Below are 18,348 nucleotides of genomic sequence, written 5' to 3'. Positions count from 1 at the left end.
AGGGCTGACGTGCGACCTGGTGTGCGTGCAGGTGATCGACCCAATCGCCCCGCGCTACACAGCGCTGCAGAAGGAGGGCGCTGTACCCGTTCTTGTGGCCGGGGCCCAGGAGGAGCAAAAGGATGCTGCCAAACACCCCAAGGTAAAAAAACCTGTATTGTGGATGTGATATTGGTCGCGAAAGCCTACATGTTAAACCACCCCAAGGTAAGATGGACACCCCTCACCTGCACCACTGTTGGCTACAGTCACATAGGCTAAATGTTAAATGAACCACGTGGCTTTACACTTATTTTTCATGTTACAGAAGCATGCCGCCTCTCTCCTTGACTGGCTGGTGGTGTTGGGGTTGGTGTTTGCCGTTTTTGCCCGAAATACTCTCCTATTATACAACAAATGCAACTTGCTTTGGCAACGTGGTATGAGTGAGAAGAGTTCTGTAACTTCAATTAAACCTGAGTTTGTTACGAAGTGATGTGGTGCACAGTGATTGGTCCACATAGCACGCAACAACATTGGGTAGTTACATAACCTCTGTCATCGGAGTGGACGTTGCTGTTCCAGTTGCCTATTATAGGGAGAGTAACACATGTGTCCAGATCCGGGCAACTACATTAACCATGGTTGAAAATGCCACTGCTGGCTCCAATTGCCCTGAAATTGAGCGAGCAAACCCGTGACCTTCTGGGATTGCGTGCGCTGCCGGCAGAACGTCGCGGTCGGCGTGAAGGCCGTGTGGTACGGGCCACGCGTGCTGATCGACGGCGCCGACGCCGAGACGCTGCGCGAGGGCGAAGTCGTCACCTTCATCAACTGGGGAAACCTCCGCATCGGCAAGATCCACCGGTGCGGAACACCTTGCCGCTGCACCAAAATCCAAACTTTTCGCGTTGAGAGTGGACGTGCGGTGTTCAGGCTCTCAACGATGCTCTGTATTTGGTCGTCGTGCATTTCTGTTTTTATCATTGCTGTCCGGCCAGCTGTTGAAAGCGTTTGTGTCCGTCCGTTCATCTCTAAGGGACTTGCCCCATTTGAAAAACTGGCCGCATTGATCCAAACGGTTTCCCAAAACATGGAGGCAAAATTGGAGCAAAGAGGACTATTTGCAAAAATTCTACCGCGTGTTACCCTTTCAGCTACCCATCAGCTTCCATACTGTTAATTCAATACCTCGATTTGCAAGAGACTCTTTGTTGCCGCGGCTTTGCTTAGGACGGCGGCGGGCGTGGTGTCGTCGGTGGAGGCGGCGCTGAACCTGGACAACAAGGACTTCAAGAACACGACGAAGCTCACATGGCTGGCGGAGACGGCGCGCGGCCCCGCCACGCCCGCCGTGTGTGTCCACTACGACCACATTATCTCCAAGGCCGTGCTGGGCAAGGACGACGACTTCAAGGACTTCATCAACCGCAACAGCAAGGTTGGTTGCACCCGCACCTCCCCGGCTCCCGCCCCCTGCCCTGCGAAATGCGTCGTCTTCTTCCCGCGTGCTGTGCACTACGTGCGTGCGTGTGTGCTGCTACCCATGCCCTGTATCGAAGGCCCATTGCTTTGTGCCGCGCACACTGTGTCAAGTGTCCCATTACTCCGTGTTGTATATCCAAGACCCCTCCTCCTTGATACCCTGTGATTGATCACACTTAATGCCCCATGCTCCACACACCATGACCTATTTTCTATACTCCATGTGCTGTGCCCCACTATTCATCTTCTATACCCAAAACCCTATTCCTCAAACACTTTTGCAAATGAACCCACCATTGTCCTGTGTCCCACACCCTCGTGGTCAGTGCCCCGCACCCAAAGCTGCACACCGCCCACACCCTCTGCTCCTCGCCCCAACCGCTCGTGCCTCTCCATCCCCGCGGCCACGTCCATGCCATGACACGCCGTGTGCGGGCGCGTGCAGAAAGAGACGGCCATGATCGGGGACCCGTGCCTGGCGGAGCTCAAGAAAGGCGACATCATCCAGCTGCAGCGACGCGGCTTCTACATCTGCGACCAGCCCTATGAGCCCATCAGGTGGGTGCAGCTCGCTGAGCCTTGCAGAGACACCGCACCACCGCCTTCAGGATGGCACTTTGAAACGGTTTTATGCACGCGTGTTTTATGCCTATGATGAAGCCACCCAGAATGTTCCCAATTTTGTGAGATCTGAGAAGCTAAGCTGAATTAAGCCTGGATAATGCTTGGGTGGGCAACCGACATCAGTAAAATGGATTCTGCAGACTGCTGTGGGTCTATATTGTCAGCAGGGGGTAGTTGGGGCACTGTACTGTGCGCTAATGTGTGCTCCCCACTAACCTGCTTTGACCAGTGTTGTGACAGATATTAATAAGAGTTTGGTTACAAACTCTTATTAACATGTTTTATACGTGCGAATGTGTTTTCTTGTGTATATTGCAATGTGTGTGCCTGACGTGGGTCCAATTGCAGGTAATGCACACTCTTTGTAATCGGTATATAAATCTTCCCGGGGGGTTCTTTTCTTCTCTTCAGCCCAAAATGAATACCGAGTGCAGTGGCGTATTGATGTGAGCACTACTGAGAGAAGCAGCTGTGATCGAGGCTGGGCATGGTGCTGGCCACATCACTCTTCGGATCACGCATGCTTACACAAATGTTCTCTTCAAAATTACATGTGGCTCAATGTGGGAGATGTTTGTGTTCCAGCCCACACAGCTGCAGGGAGGCTCCCTGTGTGCTCATCTACATCCCTGACGGACACACCAAGGATATGCCAACGTCGGGCTCCAGGGAGAAGAGCAAGGCTGATGCTGGCAAGAAGGAGGTGGGGACGCTTCAGAGAGCCACCGCAGCGACCTTACAGCCCTTTAACAAAATAATTAAGCAGACAATACACCTCCTTCAAATATCGGTCTCTCCACATAAAAAAGGAAAGTGTTTCTTATGACAAGCAAACTTTGGACTGGTTTCGACATGCAGTGTCGCATCAGGCTTGCTTAAATAAATGCCGGTGAACTGCCGATCTTAAAGGCAAGAGGGGGGAAGGTGGAGAGAAGTAGTCCCATTACTTTCCTTTTATCCGGGCCAATGCCAATTACACTATGCCACCAGGTTAATAAAAGTTTCCAACCAGAAGTGCTTCAGTTACCAATAGCAAGTGCCCTCTCAACCACTGACGGGCCAGTGCTGCGCCCCTTTCTGTCCTCCTGTTGTCTCTGCAGAAGGCGGCCGGTTTCGCGAGTGGCGGGGCCGTGGCATCATGCCCCCCCAACGCAGCGCCGGCGTGCGACGCGGCACGGCTCTACCAGCTGGTGTCGGAGCAGGGGGAGTTGGTGAGGACGCTCAAGGGAAAAAAGGCGGCCAAGGTACGGCACGAGTCCAGCACGGCACGCGGCACAGATGGCCTCTGCTGCACCGCAATGAACGGGCGTACGCATACGTGCACACAAAACGCGCTGTGCAGTGCCGTAGCTGTGGAGTGTGGAGGAAGTTGCAACTGCACCTGCTTCCATGGGTGAAATGGGCCTGCACACTCCCCAAAACATTCCTTATGCCAAGGCCCATGCCAACCACGCTACGCCACGAACATAGTGTCTGCACAGTGAGGTATAAATGTTTATTGCTTGAGCTCTGTCAGAGTGAGCTCACCGGTGTGTACTCTGTCACTGCTTCCACAGGAGGAAGTTGATGCGGCCGTGAAGGCCTTGCTGGTGCTGAAGTTGGAGTTTAAGACGAAGACCGGGGAGGAGTACAAACCGGGAAAAGCGCCAGCGCAGAACTGCACGGCAGAGCAGCAGTGTGGCTCGCCGGACCCTGTGGCGCTCTTCAACAGCGTGACGGTGCAGGGGGACAAAGTGAGGGAGCTGAAGGGGAAAAAGGCTCCCAAGGTGAGCTGGAACTTATGTGCTTTCAAAAATCCTTGATTATTCCACACGCTCTATTAAAATTTCCTATTTGCATCATGTTGCAAGATGGAGGACCCGGAGAAAAAGCTACGTCACCACGGGGAGAACATGCAAACTCCAAACATATAGGCATCGGGGTCGGGATGGAACCCACGACCTGTATATAAGGCGAGGTAGTTAACATCTCACCACCATGGCACCCTTGTTTCATGGTGTCGCCCTCAAGATCTTGTGCCTCTCACTTGCTCCTTTTTCCACCTGCTGCTCATCAGGATGAGATCGATGCCGCGGTGAAACAGCTGCTCGCTGCCAAGGCTGCGTACAAGTCCGCGACGGGACAAGACTACAAAGCAGATGCTCCCCCTGCGGCGGTGGCTGCGGTGGCTGCGGTGGCGGCGGTGGCGGGCGGAGAGAAGGGAGCAGCAGGTCCCTCGGACGGAGGAGCCCTTGCCAAGGAGCTGTTTGACAAGGTGGCCGAGCAGGGGGAGGCCGTGAGGTTGCTCAAAACCAGCAAGGCTGAAAAGGTGCGTGTCTTTTGTGTCGAAGCCGGTGACCCGAGTGTGATTCCTGTTTACGGCCAACATCGGTGACGAATAGCTTTAATGGTCCTGGGCCTCCTCCCCTAGATTGACTCAACATTAAGTGAGTACCTGGTGCGGTGTTATAACATCAGCACTGGGGAAACAAAGGTAGCCATGCATGGTTGGAGCCACCCACATACCCCTCATGTGCCGTATCGGCCTTCATAGGTGCTCGCTGAAGTTCTTGCCTCAGCTGTATTTAAGGCTATATGGGGGATCTTTGTGTTTTGTGTCTCCCCTAGATATGACATATTTATTGGTTAAATGTATTGCTACAATATACTCCTACCTGATTAAATATAAGTGAACGGACTGACTCACAATATTTAGTTCACCATATTTTTGTGCCACCTCACCTAAGTCGCATTTATTAAAGAGAGCTGCAGTTGCGGCTAAGAGCTATCTCCTAGAAGTGGTTTTGTGGGTTGGCTGCGTATTGAGCATTTCTTCTTTCGGGCTTTCTCCACCAGCTGCAACCACCGCTGTGTGCATCTACTGGACATCTGTGAAAAGTGCTTTATAGCTCATCGGATTCCTCCAGTATATAAAAAATTTTCTGAATCTGATCTTCACGGGTCTCTTCTCCGCAGCAGCACGAAGCAAGCACTTGAGAAGTTCTCTGTACGCAGCCTGACCTGGGAAATTACAAGCGGCTGCATAAATGTACATATTTACAAAGATATTATATCGCAGACCAACGCATGTTGCAACTGCCTGTGTTTGCATTGTGGAGAAAAATAATTAAGTTGTATTATTTTAATTCTTCAAAATTTTTACTTGCACTATAAATTCAGTTCAGTCTTAATGTAGTTTTTTAGTGAATATCAAATGTACAGTATGCCTGACAAATCTATTGCTTACCATTGTGATAAGCCTGAAATTATTACATTTTGTGGAGCGTGGTGGCCTTCATCTACAAAAGGCTTGACAGATGGTTTTAATTAGCATGACTTATTGTTGAATTCACTTGACGTCGCTTCCATAAACTTCAGGCGCAAGTGGAGGCAGCTGTGAAGCAGCTGTTGTCGCTGAAGGAACAGTACAAGGCGACCACGGGGCACGATTACAAACCCGCCAGCACCGGGGATGCCAAGAACGGCGCCAGGAAGCAGGAGCCCAAGAAGCAGGAGCCCAAGAAGCAGGAGCCCAAGAAGCAGGAGCCCAAGAAGCAGGAGCCCAAGAAGGAGGTGTTACCCAAAGGTGCGGGCGCTAGCAAGGACAGCAAGCCAAAGGAGCAAGACAAAGGCTCAAGCAGCAGCGATGGCCCCAAGAAACAAACCAGGTGAGTGTGTTTGCTTGGGCGGTGGCGTAGCGGTTAGTGCACTGCACTACTGAACCTGGCAACCCGGATTCGATTTCCCCGCTCACGGCCAACGCCAGTGACGACTATTTGAACCGGTCTCTGGGCTTTCCTTAGGTCGACTCAGCCTCAAATGAGTACCTGGTGCGGTGTGTAAACATGGCCACTATAGAGACAAAGACGGCCGGACGTGGTGCTGGCCACCCACCCTCTTGTGTGCCGTGCCGGCCTTCATAGGTGCTCGCTAACAGCACTTACCCCAACAGTCTGTTAAAGCTATACTGGGCGATCTTTGTTTTGTTTGATCATAGATTATTATTTTTTAGGAATTGTATTTGTTCACCAATTCCATCCAGTTTTTGGGATTTAATGGGCATTATATGAGGGATGTGGTGGGGAAACGTGATAACCCACAGATATGTTTTAAGATAACTCGTGCCAGCTCCATTGGAACCCTTTCCAATCCTCTTGTTATTGAATCATCTCCCGACAGGTGACTGCTCAATTGAGTTAACAATTTATCCGCCACTTAATCTGTAGTCTTGCAACAAAAACCCTGCTTTATGGACCATTACATTTGGTGTCTTATAACGTTTTTCAAAGGCACCCCTCAAATGTTAATTTTGTTTTGACATTGGTCAATTTTTGGGCACATCTGTGCATTTGTGTGTGCGTGTACGTTAGACTGGGCATGGAAGTGAAAAAGTTGGAAAACTTCTCAGAATGGTACTCCCAGGTAAGAATCTGGGACTCATCGCTGTCCTGTGCGTGCAATACACCGCTCAGCTATGGAGTGTTTAGCTCGCCGTTCTGCAAACTCGGTGACGTGTCACGTGATTTCAGCCAGTGAGCAACACCATGGCGTGTCTCGATCACCATTTACATTCAATTTCTCTGGAGACTCATTATCAATGCTGTTACTGACACGTCACGTTTGAAGGTGATCACCAAGTCTGAGCTGGTCGAGTACTACGATGTGAGCGGCTGCTACATCCTGCGGCCCTGGGCCTACTCCATCTGGGAGGCCATCCAGCAGTTCTTCAATGCTGAGATCATGAAGCTGGGTGTAGAGAACTGCTACTTCCCCATGCTGGTATCCCAAGCCGCGCTGGAGAGAGAGAAATCCCACATTGCAGACTTCGCTCCCGAGGTGAGTCATCTAAAACGTAAGCTCGTTTCTAGTTACCGTGCTGCGATGTACGATGCGGTTTAATTTGGGGTTCATTTTTGATACGTTTCTTTCAGCAATGTGTTGTTCTTCGGGGTTCGTGCTCTGGAGGGGATACCGTTTAGATAATTTTGCTGCTATAAATTTCCAAATGATGAGCAATTTTGTTGCGCTATCATATCTGACCAGGTCGCTTCTGAAAAAAGAACTAACAGCTCAGGGTGGGCTTGACCTAGTGAAATAAAACTTAGTTTAGTTTTAGTTTCTTCATTTTCGCGATTTGATTATATTTCCTATTACTTTGCACTCCTTTCATTGTTTTGTATTGTTGTAACTTTCTGACCTGCCTCGACTGTGTGAAAGAGCTGCATAGCTCCTTGAATTTCTCCTGGATCAGTAAAGACTGATTCACCGTGGGAAGTGCAGCAGCACGTAGCTCGTCCTCTGGTACAGACTCAAGTGTTCTCTCGGTGATTATTAGAAAATTACAGGAACTAATAAGAATACCTTGAATTTCGATTTAAAGATTTCGTGACTGCAAGGATTCATCTTCTTTGGTTCTTTCGGTAATGTCACGTAGAATGTCAAGGTGCCTCACTTCTCTCAACCAGCTTAAAAGACGCTTCGAATCTTAGCAGCGTTCACTGTAGCTCTGTCGTCCCGACAGGTCTGTTCCTTTCACCTGAAGAAGGCCACTTGTGTTGTGGCCGAAACGTCGTGAGAATTTAATTGTTTTATTTTATTATTTTATTCTCATTCTACGTGACTTTACCGAAAGAACCAAAGAAGAAGAATACCTTAAAATGTATTCCCCTGTTTTATAACCGTTTAATTTATTTGTTACTTCAGGTTGCATGGGTCACCAGATCAGGAAAAACGGATCTGGCAGAACCTGTAGCAATCCGTCCAACCAGCGAGACAGGTCTGTCTTTTGTCATCAAACCCTCCAACCTTACTGCATATCAAATAAAATGCATCCACTGGTCACATAACCATTAGTCTTGAAAATGTTTTGGCCGAGTGATAGGCTTCTAACTTTGCATCAATTCATTAATTAAAATAGATTATTGTGGTCATGATACTTTCAATGATTTCTGCACGTGGTTAGCAGACTGTACTATGAACACGACAATCTGAGTTTTTATTCCCAACCGTGGCTAACATTTGTGGCGAGTAATATCTGAACCGGAGTTGGGTCCCCATTCACTGACCCTCACTGATCAGCTTGATTAAATATGGCCAAACACAGCAAGGGGGAGGCTATCGTCCAGCAGTTAATTGACAAGAACTTTACATTATTATTCTTGTTGCATGGAATTGGTTCCGGTTATCCCTGTAGGTACGTGAGGTACTAGATTAAGGGCAATAAAACAAATCTTGAATCTTGACACCATATCTCGTGACAAATCATCTTATTGTAAGTGGATGGCAAATCATCGCACACTGATTGAGCAGCAATAGTTAAAAATCACTAAAGGTAATGGGATCACTTGGTGTTAAGCACAGACGCCGTCGTTAGTGCACCGCTGCTTGTCAGCTGTGCATGTGACCTGCGTGCGTCAATCCTGATGTAATCGTGTTGGTCGGTAATTCCAGCACGCGTTCTTTCTTTTGGCAGTGATGTACCCCGCGTTTGCGAAGTGGGTGCAGTCGCACCGGGATCTGCCCATCAAGCTGAACCAGTGGTGCAGTGTGGTGGTGAGTCTGCCCTCTCTACCGAGCAGTTAACTTGCTCAAACTCTCGAGACCTCTACCCATCTCAAAGCTTGGTTCTCGACAAACAACATTGTGAAATCACTGTGGCGTCATAAAAAATATCCTGAGATTTAAGGTTAAAAGGCTCCGTTGTTTCAGTTTTCCCTGAGATTATTGAATATTTGATTCTAATTCTTATTGTATTTAAAATGTGGTCTTTTTAACTCAAAACACTTGGGTATCTCCCATGACGTGCTGCCAGTAAGCCTTCACCAAAGTGTCTTGAAATGCACCCAACCTGGCAGAGGCACAACAGTGATGCCACCCACCAATTAGTGGCGGATGGCAGTTGATGTTTTTTGTTGTTTCTGTGCATGTGTGTGTGCATCATTAGCGTTGGGAGTTCAAGCACCCACAGCCTTTCCTGCGCACGCGCGAGTTCCTGTGGCAGGAGGGCCACACGGCATACGCCAATGCAAAAGACGCCAAAATTGAGGTTTCTCCTGCACTTCCACCACCAACAAACTATTTTCTTTTTATGATCAGGTTAGGCCCCCACTAAGCTATATAGGTCTTTTTCAGAAGCGATCTGGCCACAAATGATAGCTCAACGAAGTGACTTATCATGTGGAAATGTTTAATCGCAATTTAATTTTAAACGTGTGTTTTTAATTGTGGAGGGAAAAAAATCCACGCCACCACACTGGTGGGGGGAAGGCAAAGAGCAGCTTTTGATACAAGTGTAATGACAGGGTGACACCTGCTGGCCTGGAAAGGGAATCACGGGTACGGGCATGGTTAAATACCAACCAATCAGAGAAGGAGGTGTATCTGGGGCAAAGGTAACAGGTGGGGTTAGCCGAGATACTCCGGGAACCTGCTGGAAGGTTCCACGAGAGGGTGCGGCCGGAGGCGGGGCCTAGCCACGCCTGGGGGGATATAAGGGGGAGCGGAGCCAGGGCTCGGGGAGGGGGAGGATCGCCGGGTAGGAAGGGGAGGAGGGGGAGAAGGAATGACCGGGCAAAGATGTCAGGGATTAGACGGTGATGATGATGAGAGGGAAGGGAAGAGAGAAAGGAACGTTCAGAAGTGAGCTGCATGGAGAAGCATATTCTGTTTTCACAGGGGGCGGGGAGAGGGGGGGGGTTTCAGATGATAGACTTTTATTAGATTTTACTTAATTCAGCAGGAAGGGCCCAGAGTGAGGGTGGTCACAAAGAGGTCATGCGATTCACGGGAGATTTCAGCTGATTTAGATATATCGATGTGGGGTGTTGATCCAATTTAGAAATGTATAATTTATTTGTGTTATTTTTTTATATCCTTCATATTGATTTTCATTGTCTCATTTGCGCAGCGTCGTTCACCTCAATAGATAAAATGTAACCATTGCACATCATTTTCAGAAATTTAAAATGAGTTACATGTATTCTTATACCCTCAATTCAGTCCGTGTACTATTAACGTAACGTTTAACTAATTAAATTGTGTATTTTCCTAGCACGCACGTGCAATACAGTGCTCACAGCATCGGAGCACGGTTGAGCGTGTTTTCCGTACGAGCGCGCCACACGTGCCCCTCACGATGCTGCGTTTGCATCTCCCCGGCAGGTGCGTCAGATCCTCGACTTGTACGCAGACGTCTATGAGAAGCTGCTGGCCATTCCGGTCGTGCGGGGACAGAAAACCGAGAAGGAGAAGTTTGCTGGAGCCGATTACACGACCACCGTGGAAGCCTTCATCTCTGCCAGCGGCCGTGCCATCCAGGCAAGCGGGCAGGGTGACGAGCGGCCGTTTAACGCGCGTGACACCCGCGCAAACGGGCCTGGTGCCGTCCACGTGCCAGCATCAGGTTTTATCTTGACTCCTGTAGAATTGTCAAGAGTGTGTGAACACCCGCCCCCACCCACCATCGTGGTACAAATTTTGTTATTGTGATTTGACTTCCCCTGTGCAAAAATGACCGCTCCCAGATTCGGAATATATTGTTTGAACCCCTGGGTACAAATACAAATTGCAAGAATATCAATATGACTCCCTGCCCCCCCGCAGGCTGAGCATACTTTATACGGTTAGGATTAGAGTTTGGTGGTTATGGTTATGGTTTTTGCCCAATGTTTCATATAACCACGTACAAATTTGCTTTGGTTTGTCTTAAGGTACAAGGCAAATTGACTATAACATAATTACAGCTCTGAGTAAATAAAAATGGTCTAAACTGGCTTGGGGGGGTGGGGGGGGCGGTCGTGGTTCACATAATGTATTTTATGTTGATCCTGGGGTGAGAATTTTGTGGGAGTCGAAACACCATCTCACACCGGCTCCTGGAGCTGCCCAGCACCCATCCCCCAACACGGGCGTCTGGCTGATTGCGTTCGTGTCATCCAGGGCGCCACGTCGCACCACCTCGGCACGAACTTCTCGCGGATGTTCGAGGTCGAGTTTGAAGACCCAGAGCGTCCCGGGGAGAAGGCTTTTGCGTTCCAGAACTCGTGGGGCCTCACGACGAGAACCATTGGCGTGATGACAATGGTTCACGGGGACGACAAGGGCCTGGTGGTGCCCCCTCGCGTGGCCTGCTTGCAGGTACCATCACAGGGAGTGGCGAGTGACCCGGGGTTAATTATAAATTAATGCAGCAACATTGCTGGCTGATGCTACAATTACATTGTGATTTCCATTCATTTATGAGTGACACAATTACAGTACATCCTCTACACTGCCCCATCCAGTTTTCCATAGGATAAAAACTGAATGAATTGTCACGATTTGAGGTTACGATCCTATGAACATGATTATTCTTCTTCTTTGGTTCTTTCGGTAAAGTCACGTAGAATGAGAATAAAATAATAAATTGATAAAATAATGATTATTCTTGTCCAGTTTTTATGATCTCGTTTGTATTTATAATTTTTTGACCCGTTTGTACTATTTTTCAAATTGTAAAAGCATTGAATTGACATGAATCACAAATTATGTATTCTTCTGACTTGCGCAGTTCGATGCATATATTGTATGAGCCTAAGTATTTTTTTGTTAATTTTAGAGATGTAGCCGGGGGGGGGTGGACACAGGGGATGATCAGACGAGTCCTCTAGTGCAATGGATGGGATGAAGTCACTTTGTCCACGGGGTTCCTTGCGACCTCGCCGCACAGGTGGTGATCATCTCGTGCGGCGTCACAGTAAACCTGGCCGAGGGGGAGCGGAAGGCTCTGTACGAGAAGTGCGAGGAGTACCTGCGCAGGCTGCGGGACGCTGGCGTGCGAGCCCGTGCTGACACGCGTGACAACTACTCGCCGGGCTGGAAATTCAACCACTGGGAGCTGAAGGTGCCGTGCTTTCCTCCCAGCCCCCACGCCCTTCACCTCTATACACTGTTAAAGTGTTTTTGAATATATATTTTTTTCCCAAACGTTGCCCACTATCGTAATATCGGTGTCATGTCACGAGACAAAAAGGTAATTTTGAGATTTCACAAAGCACGGCAACAATCCATGTTAAGAAAATGCCCCAAGGAAGCGGATACCACTGAAATACATCTGAGAATCCCGTCCTGTGACTTCTGGTCCACACAGGAAAGGGGGTAGCACTTTATCACTGACCCTGCTGTTTGCCGCATGACGATCGGCTTAATATTTTTCTGAGAGACAGACTTTAGTCAATGCAGAACCAGATTTAATATGATAGTTTTTATTTGTGCAGTCATTGGTGGTTGAGTCCATCAATACAGGACACTGAGGACGCCAGTATAATCAGAGGCAGCTGCTTGGATTCGATGCCAGGATGTCAGCAGTGCCGCTCGCCTATCTCACCTCTTGAGCCACCAGGCCACCTCCTATCCATTTCTTTAACGTCACTTGGCTCCACCCCGTTCAGTGGCGCTGATGGGTGATGTCGACGTTGCCGCGATGCTGCACACAGGGCGTGCCGGTGCGCGTGGAGCTGGGCCCGCGTGACGTGCGCAACTGCGAGTTTGTGGCGGTGCGGAGGGACTCGGGCGAGAAGCTGGTGCGCAAGGAGGAGCAGGCCGTGGACTTCATCAAGGAGCTGCTCGAAAACATCCAGAGCAGCCTCTACGCCAAGTACGTGCCCACCTTTAGCGACGCCCAAAAGCGGCATCTCTCAACTGCCCAGTCCTTGCCACCCATCCCACGGCGGTCCACTTTGCCATCATTGTCAACCTTTAAAATGCATACATTAACGAAGCCACTGCACACTGCATGCACCGGATGGTTGGTAATCATGAAAAGCTGTACGGTGGGGGTTGTGAAGTCTGGAGTTGAAAAACACTGACCTCGAGACTGTTAGCTTTATACTATTAGCTTTACACTGACTGTTAGCTTGACACTATTAGCTTTATACCGACTGTCAACTTTATACTATTAACGTCACATTGACAATTATCTTTAAATTGACTATTAGCTGTACACTGACTCTCATTATGCAAACACATTTGGTGTGGTCGTTCCTCTGCTCTCTCCTTGACCCAGTACTTGGAGGATTATAGCTGAGAAGCGAAGTTATCGGTGTTTATCTGAGTGACAAGGGGTTACAGTTTTCCCACTGCTGTGACTCTGTGGTTGCTTGTTTACTCTTCAACAGATTTTACTTCCCCAGTTGCTTGTCCTTATATCGAAAACGCCCTTCAACTGTTTTCGTTGTGTTAGTAGTGAATCGCGCACTATTTTAACTAACCCAGCGACTTGAGTTCAATTCCTGTCCATGGCTCTTATCATTGGTGAGTGATATCAGAAACTTGTTGTGGGTCTCCCCCAGTCCGTTTGGCCTAAATTAGTACCTGGTGTGGTGTGTAAAACATCAGCACTGAGCAGACAAAGGCAATCTCGAGTGGTGGTAGACGCACCACCCCCTCGTGCACCATTCTGGCCTAATTAGGTACTCGTTATTAGCTCTTGCCCCATCAGTCCATAAAGGCCACATGAGGGATATTTGTGCAAGGCATGCATACCTCCACCGGCTGAACTGCAGCTATACGTGACGTGGTTCCATACATACCTGCCAAGCTCCTTCTCGTGTTACGGCATCAGAAATAAACAAATGCTCACAGTAAACATTTAAGGAAGTCAACATGAGATACTTGAACGAGGAGGTGAAGTGGTGGCGCATTAACTAGCTCACTGTGCTCCGGACCCAGCGACTGAAGTTCAACTCCCGGCCACCGCTAAGTGATGTCTGACCCAGTCCTAAATCCCCCTTCACTAATCACACTAAACAGCATGGTGAAGTATGGTTAATGAACACCATAACTGCCATGGTGTGGGCAGACCTTCATCCAGCTGTGGATTGATGAAACGCTGTCAATTATTATCAATAGAATGACACCTGGGAGCTCGGAACGTGGGGAACCGGAGTTTCAGAACTGCCGCCGCCCTAACGTGGGGTCGCTGGCGTTTAGTTGGACTCGTTTACGATAGATGACGGCCGTGTGCTGTGGTCGGCGCGCAGGGCGAGCACGGACCTGCACAGTCACATGGTGGTGGCCGACAGCATGGCGGAGCTGCAGAAGGCCATCGACCAGGGCAAGGTAAGGTCGTCTTGGGTTTGGTCATCGTCCCCTCCACCTGTTTTGCGCACCTTGTGTTCTCGCTAGCATCACAGATGGTCTCGACGGCAGTGGCCCAGCAGCAGCGCTAGGCATTGTATTCGCGCTGCTGCGTGGTGGCCACGAAGTGCTGATTGTCACCCCCCTCGTACGTGCGGTGGGCTATTCTCCGGATTCTCGAGTGAAGCCAAATGGTCATGAATGGGATTTCCCAAACATCCCGATCGAAATGTGAAAAGAGTTGGGACTCGGTAAGGCTCTCCTGGCTAAATAATTAACAGATATATTACAATTATTGCAATGTACAGTGTGAAAAGTTGTGCGATAATTGCAGGTGTGTTGAAGTGTGCAGCTTACCCTAAAATGCTTGAACATTGTTACGTGTTGCTTAAACTGGCAAGCATATAATTAAAAAAAAATGAATTCGTTTTAATAGTATTGTGAAATTATGCTTAAAATTTGTTTGAGAAAATGAGCTCAGATTGACTTGTATAATGGCAGGCATGTTTACAGTAAACCGTTGTCTAATGTAGCATGACGAATGTGTGCTGTTAAAACAACTGGCTAATGCATTTGACATTTACTCACGCCTACAACAGCACACTTGTGAATAGCAAAGTGACCGACCAAATGTGAACGAAGAGAAAGAGACCGAGAAGCTGCTCACCAACAGAGATGGACCACCCATTTCTTGGGCTGGATATCGGGTCACCGAATGCTCTAGGCACAGCCTAACCGTTTAGCTGCCAGTGCCATACGTGCGAGACCCCTCAGTGACCCCGCGCATGCACATCCCTCTCTCTACCTATGCAGGTGGCGCAGGTTCCTTTCTGCTTGGAAATGGATTGCGAGGACGAGATCAAGAAGATCACCGCCAGGTGCGTTGTGTGCCACACGCGGCAGCCTGTCCCGAAGGCTCAGGAATGTATCTTTCATTGCGTCGCCATGTACCAGGATAATTGCCATGTACCAGGATAATTGCCATGTACCAGGATAATTGCCATGTACCAGAATAATTGCCATGTACCAGGATAATTGCCATGTACCAGGATAATGGCCATGTACCAGGATAATTGCCATGTACCAGGATAATGGCCATCTACCAGGATAATTGCCATGTACCAGGATAATTGCCATGTACCAGGATAATTGTCATGTACCAGGATAATTGCCATGTACCAGGATAATGGCCTTGTACCAGGATAATTGCCATGTACCAGGATAATTGCCATGTACCAGGATAATGGCCATGTACCAGGATAATTGCCATGTACCAGGATAATTGCCTTGTACCAGGATAATGGCCTTGTACCAGGATAATTGCCATGTACCAGGATAATTGCCATGTACCAGGATAATGGCCATGTACCAGGATAATTGCCATGTACCAGGATAATTGCCTTGTACCAGGATAATGGCCACGTACCAGGATAATTGCCATGTACCAGGATAATTGCCTTGTTTAAATAATCACGGCGTGGGCTGAGCATGTTGTGCGGACCCGCGTGGACGCTGCTGAGCTTCTACCTGCATATGGTCAAGCGCGTTTAGATAACGTGCCGTTTATGCCGGCTTAACACACACCCAGCAAGTTAAATATTCGTAAATATACAGCATCCACTTAAGCCCCGACATGTTGCATTCCAAAGACAACATACACGCTCAACAAAGTGGCTGTAGGTTGTTGTTTTTTTAGTGGACCCTGGAATATATTCAGCTGCAAATAACACATGTGATGGTTAGGTTTAGCTATTTTGCATGTGACCAAGAAATAGGGTCTTTTCACGGCGACTTGTTACAATGAAAGGTGCGTGTTTGCGTACGCGCGAGCATGGTGGCCGGCAGCACGGGTATGTGGTGGCATTTGTAATTCTTTAAGCTCTTTCACAATGGTTCCATTTGCCTTGAAGTCTTAGCCAGCAAGGACTGGACACAAAACTGTTGTCTTTTTTTTTTAAATCTAGAAACTTAAACAAACTAATCTACGAAACTAAAACTTTTTATTGTAGTTCTTTTTCAGAAGCAACCTGGTCACAAATGATAGCTCTAAGAAGTGGCTTATCATGTGGATGTTTATCGAAGCCAAATGCTCCAAACACATGTTTCGAAATATGGCGGGAAAAACCGGAGGACCCGGACTAAAAATCCACACGACCACGGGGAGAACATACAAACTCCAAATATACAGGCGTCAGAGTCAGGATCGAACTCGCAACGTCCTGCATACCCTGCGAGGGAGTTAACATTTTGCCACCGTGGCACCCCAACAACTTATATCCACATTCCACGACTGTCATAAAAGGAATACAAATGTATATTGTTTATTTTTTTATCAGTTTCAACGAGTAGGTTTTAGTGTTGACTATTTACAACAGATGAATCTTTGGATCCAATATTTCCAATCTCAAATGACTTTTTATTAAATTGGGCACTGAGTGGTGCTGGGTTTACAGCTTTGGAGAAGCAGAGTGCCATTGTGTGGCTTAAGATCCACGCCTGCTCGTTCTGTAATGGACAGGCTGTCAACGCATGGAGTTTCTCCACGCATTGCAGTTTCTTCCTACACGCAAATGCTCAAAAGGAGGAATTGGTAAATTGTCGTGAATACATCATCGGCATAAGCCCTGATATGTTGCCCATTCAATTGCAATATACGCGCTGTATAAAGTGGGTCGTAAGTTTTTTGCAGTGGACCCTGTAAAACCTTTTATCTAGTTTTAATAAAATGTGTCGTATTTATATTAGGTGTGACTATTTGTTGTGGTCAAGGAAGTGGGTCTATTCTTAGCTGGGTCTCTCAGGGGTCATCATCGAGCCTGACACCACTGAGACGCAGGTGTTGTATCAAAGCAGCTGCCTGTCAAACCAGTTTCCAAGCGTAGTGAGTTGATTTTATCAGCCTGGTCATCAGTAATTGTACATAAACAATGACATGAAATATAATTTTCACTTAATTTGGAAAAATTGCAGCTCAAATGACGACCCCCCCCTCCCCCCCGTAACCAACACGGCATGGGCAGGCCTTAATCTCGTGCTGATTTGACAAGGGGCTGTGAATTAAGTAACATTGGAATGCGATTTGAAGCCTCGTTGAATGTATCTGTGGCGGTTGTGCGTCTTCACAGGGATGCAGACGTGGAGCCTGGGGCCCCGTCCATGGGAGCCAAGAGTTTGTGCATCCCCTTCAACCCTCTCAAGAAGATGGATGATGCCTCCAAACCACCGTGCGTCGGCTGCAACAAGCCGGCCAAAGCCTACACTCTGTTTGGCCGCAGCTATTAGTTACGATGAGGAGTCTGTAGCGCGTGCGTGTGTGTGTGTGTGTCTGCGCCGTGCGGGTCTGTCCATGAGGCATGTGACGATGTATCGATTCACGACGATTCGCACGCCTGCGATACATTAAATGGCGTGCCAGCAAAGAGAGTCGCGGGTTTATGCAAACGATGTTATGCTCATGTTACATTTGGGATTATGGAGCAGATGCAACTCTATAAACGGGGAGCTAGAAAACAATACTTGCAAGATGGAAAAAATGAAAGGAAAAAGCATCCACTCTTGAATTGACTTGCAGCCCCTAAATCGTGGCATTGCTGGGCCAGGCGAATCGTTGGCATGCTCTACTGGTGTCCACACAGTGCCCATTTGTTAGCGCCGTCTGAGGTTAGACCTGCCTTGGGAGATGCCCACAGTGCCGTTGCCACGCGTCAGCGAGAGCGTCTCTTTCAAAGTTTGCAATGAGAAATACGTCCGACTTATTTACACAACGCCTCGGAGTTTATGGGAAATCCAGACGACGGTTGTGCAAATTGAGCCAGACCGGCGCTCGTAGACGAGCGCCGGTCTGGCTTGGAGACGAATGTTTTTGTTTTTCCGAAAGTCTTGGGATTTGAAACTCCGTCAAGATGTTGCACAACTGATAGCCACGCTGCGTGCGGCCCGTGTGTTTATGTCAAGGGCGTTTTTTTAAACATTGGCTCATCTCCCAGAGCCCACTTCTGGAGGTCGGCTCACATCCTCCAGACTCGTTTTCTGGACACTTTTTTATGGTGGATCAAGCATGTGCCAGATATTTTTCTAACAAAACCATTTTAGTGGCTGAAGACCGAAAATAATGATTACCATAATAAAGAAATGCATGTTGATAATTGTAATAAACTTTAGAAAGCA

The 18,348-nt window shown here is 48.3% G+C and overlaps 1 protein-coding gene across 1 annotated transcript in view; it reads left to right on the top strand.

The window, feature by feature from the left end:
- The window catches only part of EPRS1 (glutamyl-prolyl-tRNA synthetase 1), a 29,995-nt gene extending 11,647 nt beyond the window's left edge, over positions 1–18,348 (top strand). The window contains exons 13-33 of the mRNA XM_032948154.2: positions 32–142; positions 710–846; positions 1,213–1,420; positions 1,910–2,022; positions 2,674–2,791; positions 3,189–3,332; positions 3,645–3,854; positions 4,145–4,396; positions 5,446–5,735; positions 6,438–6,489; positions 6,694–6,903; positions 7,771–7,843; positions 8,540–8,619; positions 9,011–9,112; positions 10,228–10,383; positions 11,005–11,202; positions 11,774–11,947; positions 12,540–12,700; positions 14,085–14,163; positions 14,995–15,059; positions 17,307–18,348. Coding sequence (XP_032804045.1) covers positions 32–142; positions 710–846; positions 1,213–1,420; positions 1,910–2,022; positions 2,674–2,791; positions 3,189–3,332; positions 3,645–3,854; positions 4,145–4,396; positions 5,446–5,735; positions 6,438–6,489; positions 6,694–6,903; positions 7,771–7,843; positions 8,540–8,619; positions 9,011–9,112; positions 10,228–10,383; positions 11,005–11,202; positions 11,774–11,947; positions 12,540–12,700; positions 14,085–14,163; positions 14,995–15,059; positions 17,307–17,463 — 3,090 coding nt within the window. The 3' untranslated portion in view covers positions 17,464–18,348. The remainder of the gene's footprint in view (positions 1–31; positions 143–709; positions 847–1,212; positions 1,421–1,909; positions 2,023–2,673; positions 2,792–3,188; positions 3,333–3,644; positions 3,855–4,144; positions 4,397–5,445; positions 5,736–6,437; positions 6,490–6,693; positions 6,904–7,770; positions 7,844–8,539; positions 8,620–9,010; positions 9,113–10,227; positions 10,384–11,004; positions 11,203–11,773; positions 11,948–12,539; positions 12,701–14,084; positions 14,164–14,994; positions 15,060–17,306) is intronic.

The sequence above is a fragment of the Petromyzon marinus genome, chromosome 6 (assembly GCF_048934315.1).
Source record: "Petromyzon marinus isolate PM22_M1 ecotype Great Lakes invasive population chromosome 6, UKy_Petmar_22M1.pri1.0, whole genome shotgun sequence".
NCBI lineage: Eukaryota > Metazoa > Chordata > Hyperoartia > Petromyzontiformes > Petromyzontidae > Petromyzon > Petromyzon marinus.
This window is presented reverse-complemented; position numbering and strand designations above follow the sequence as displayed.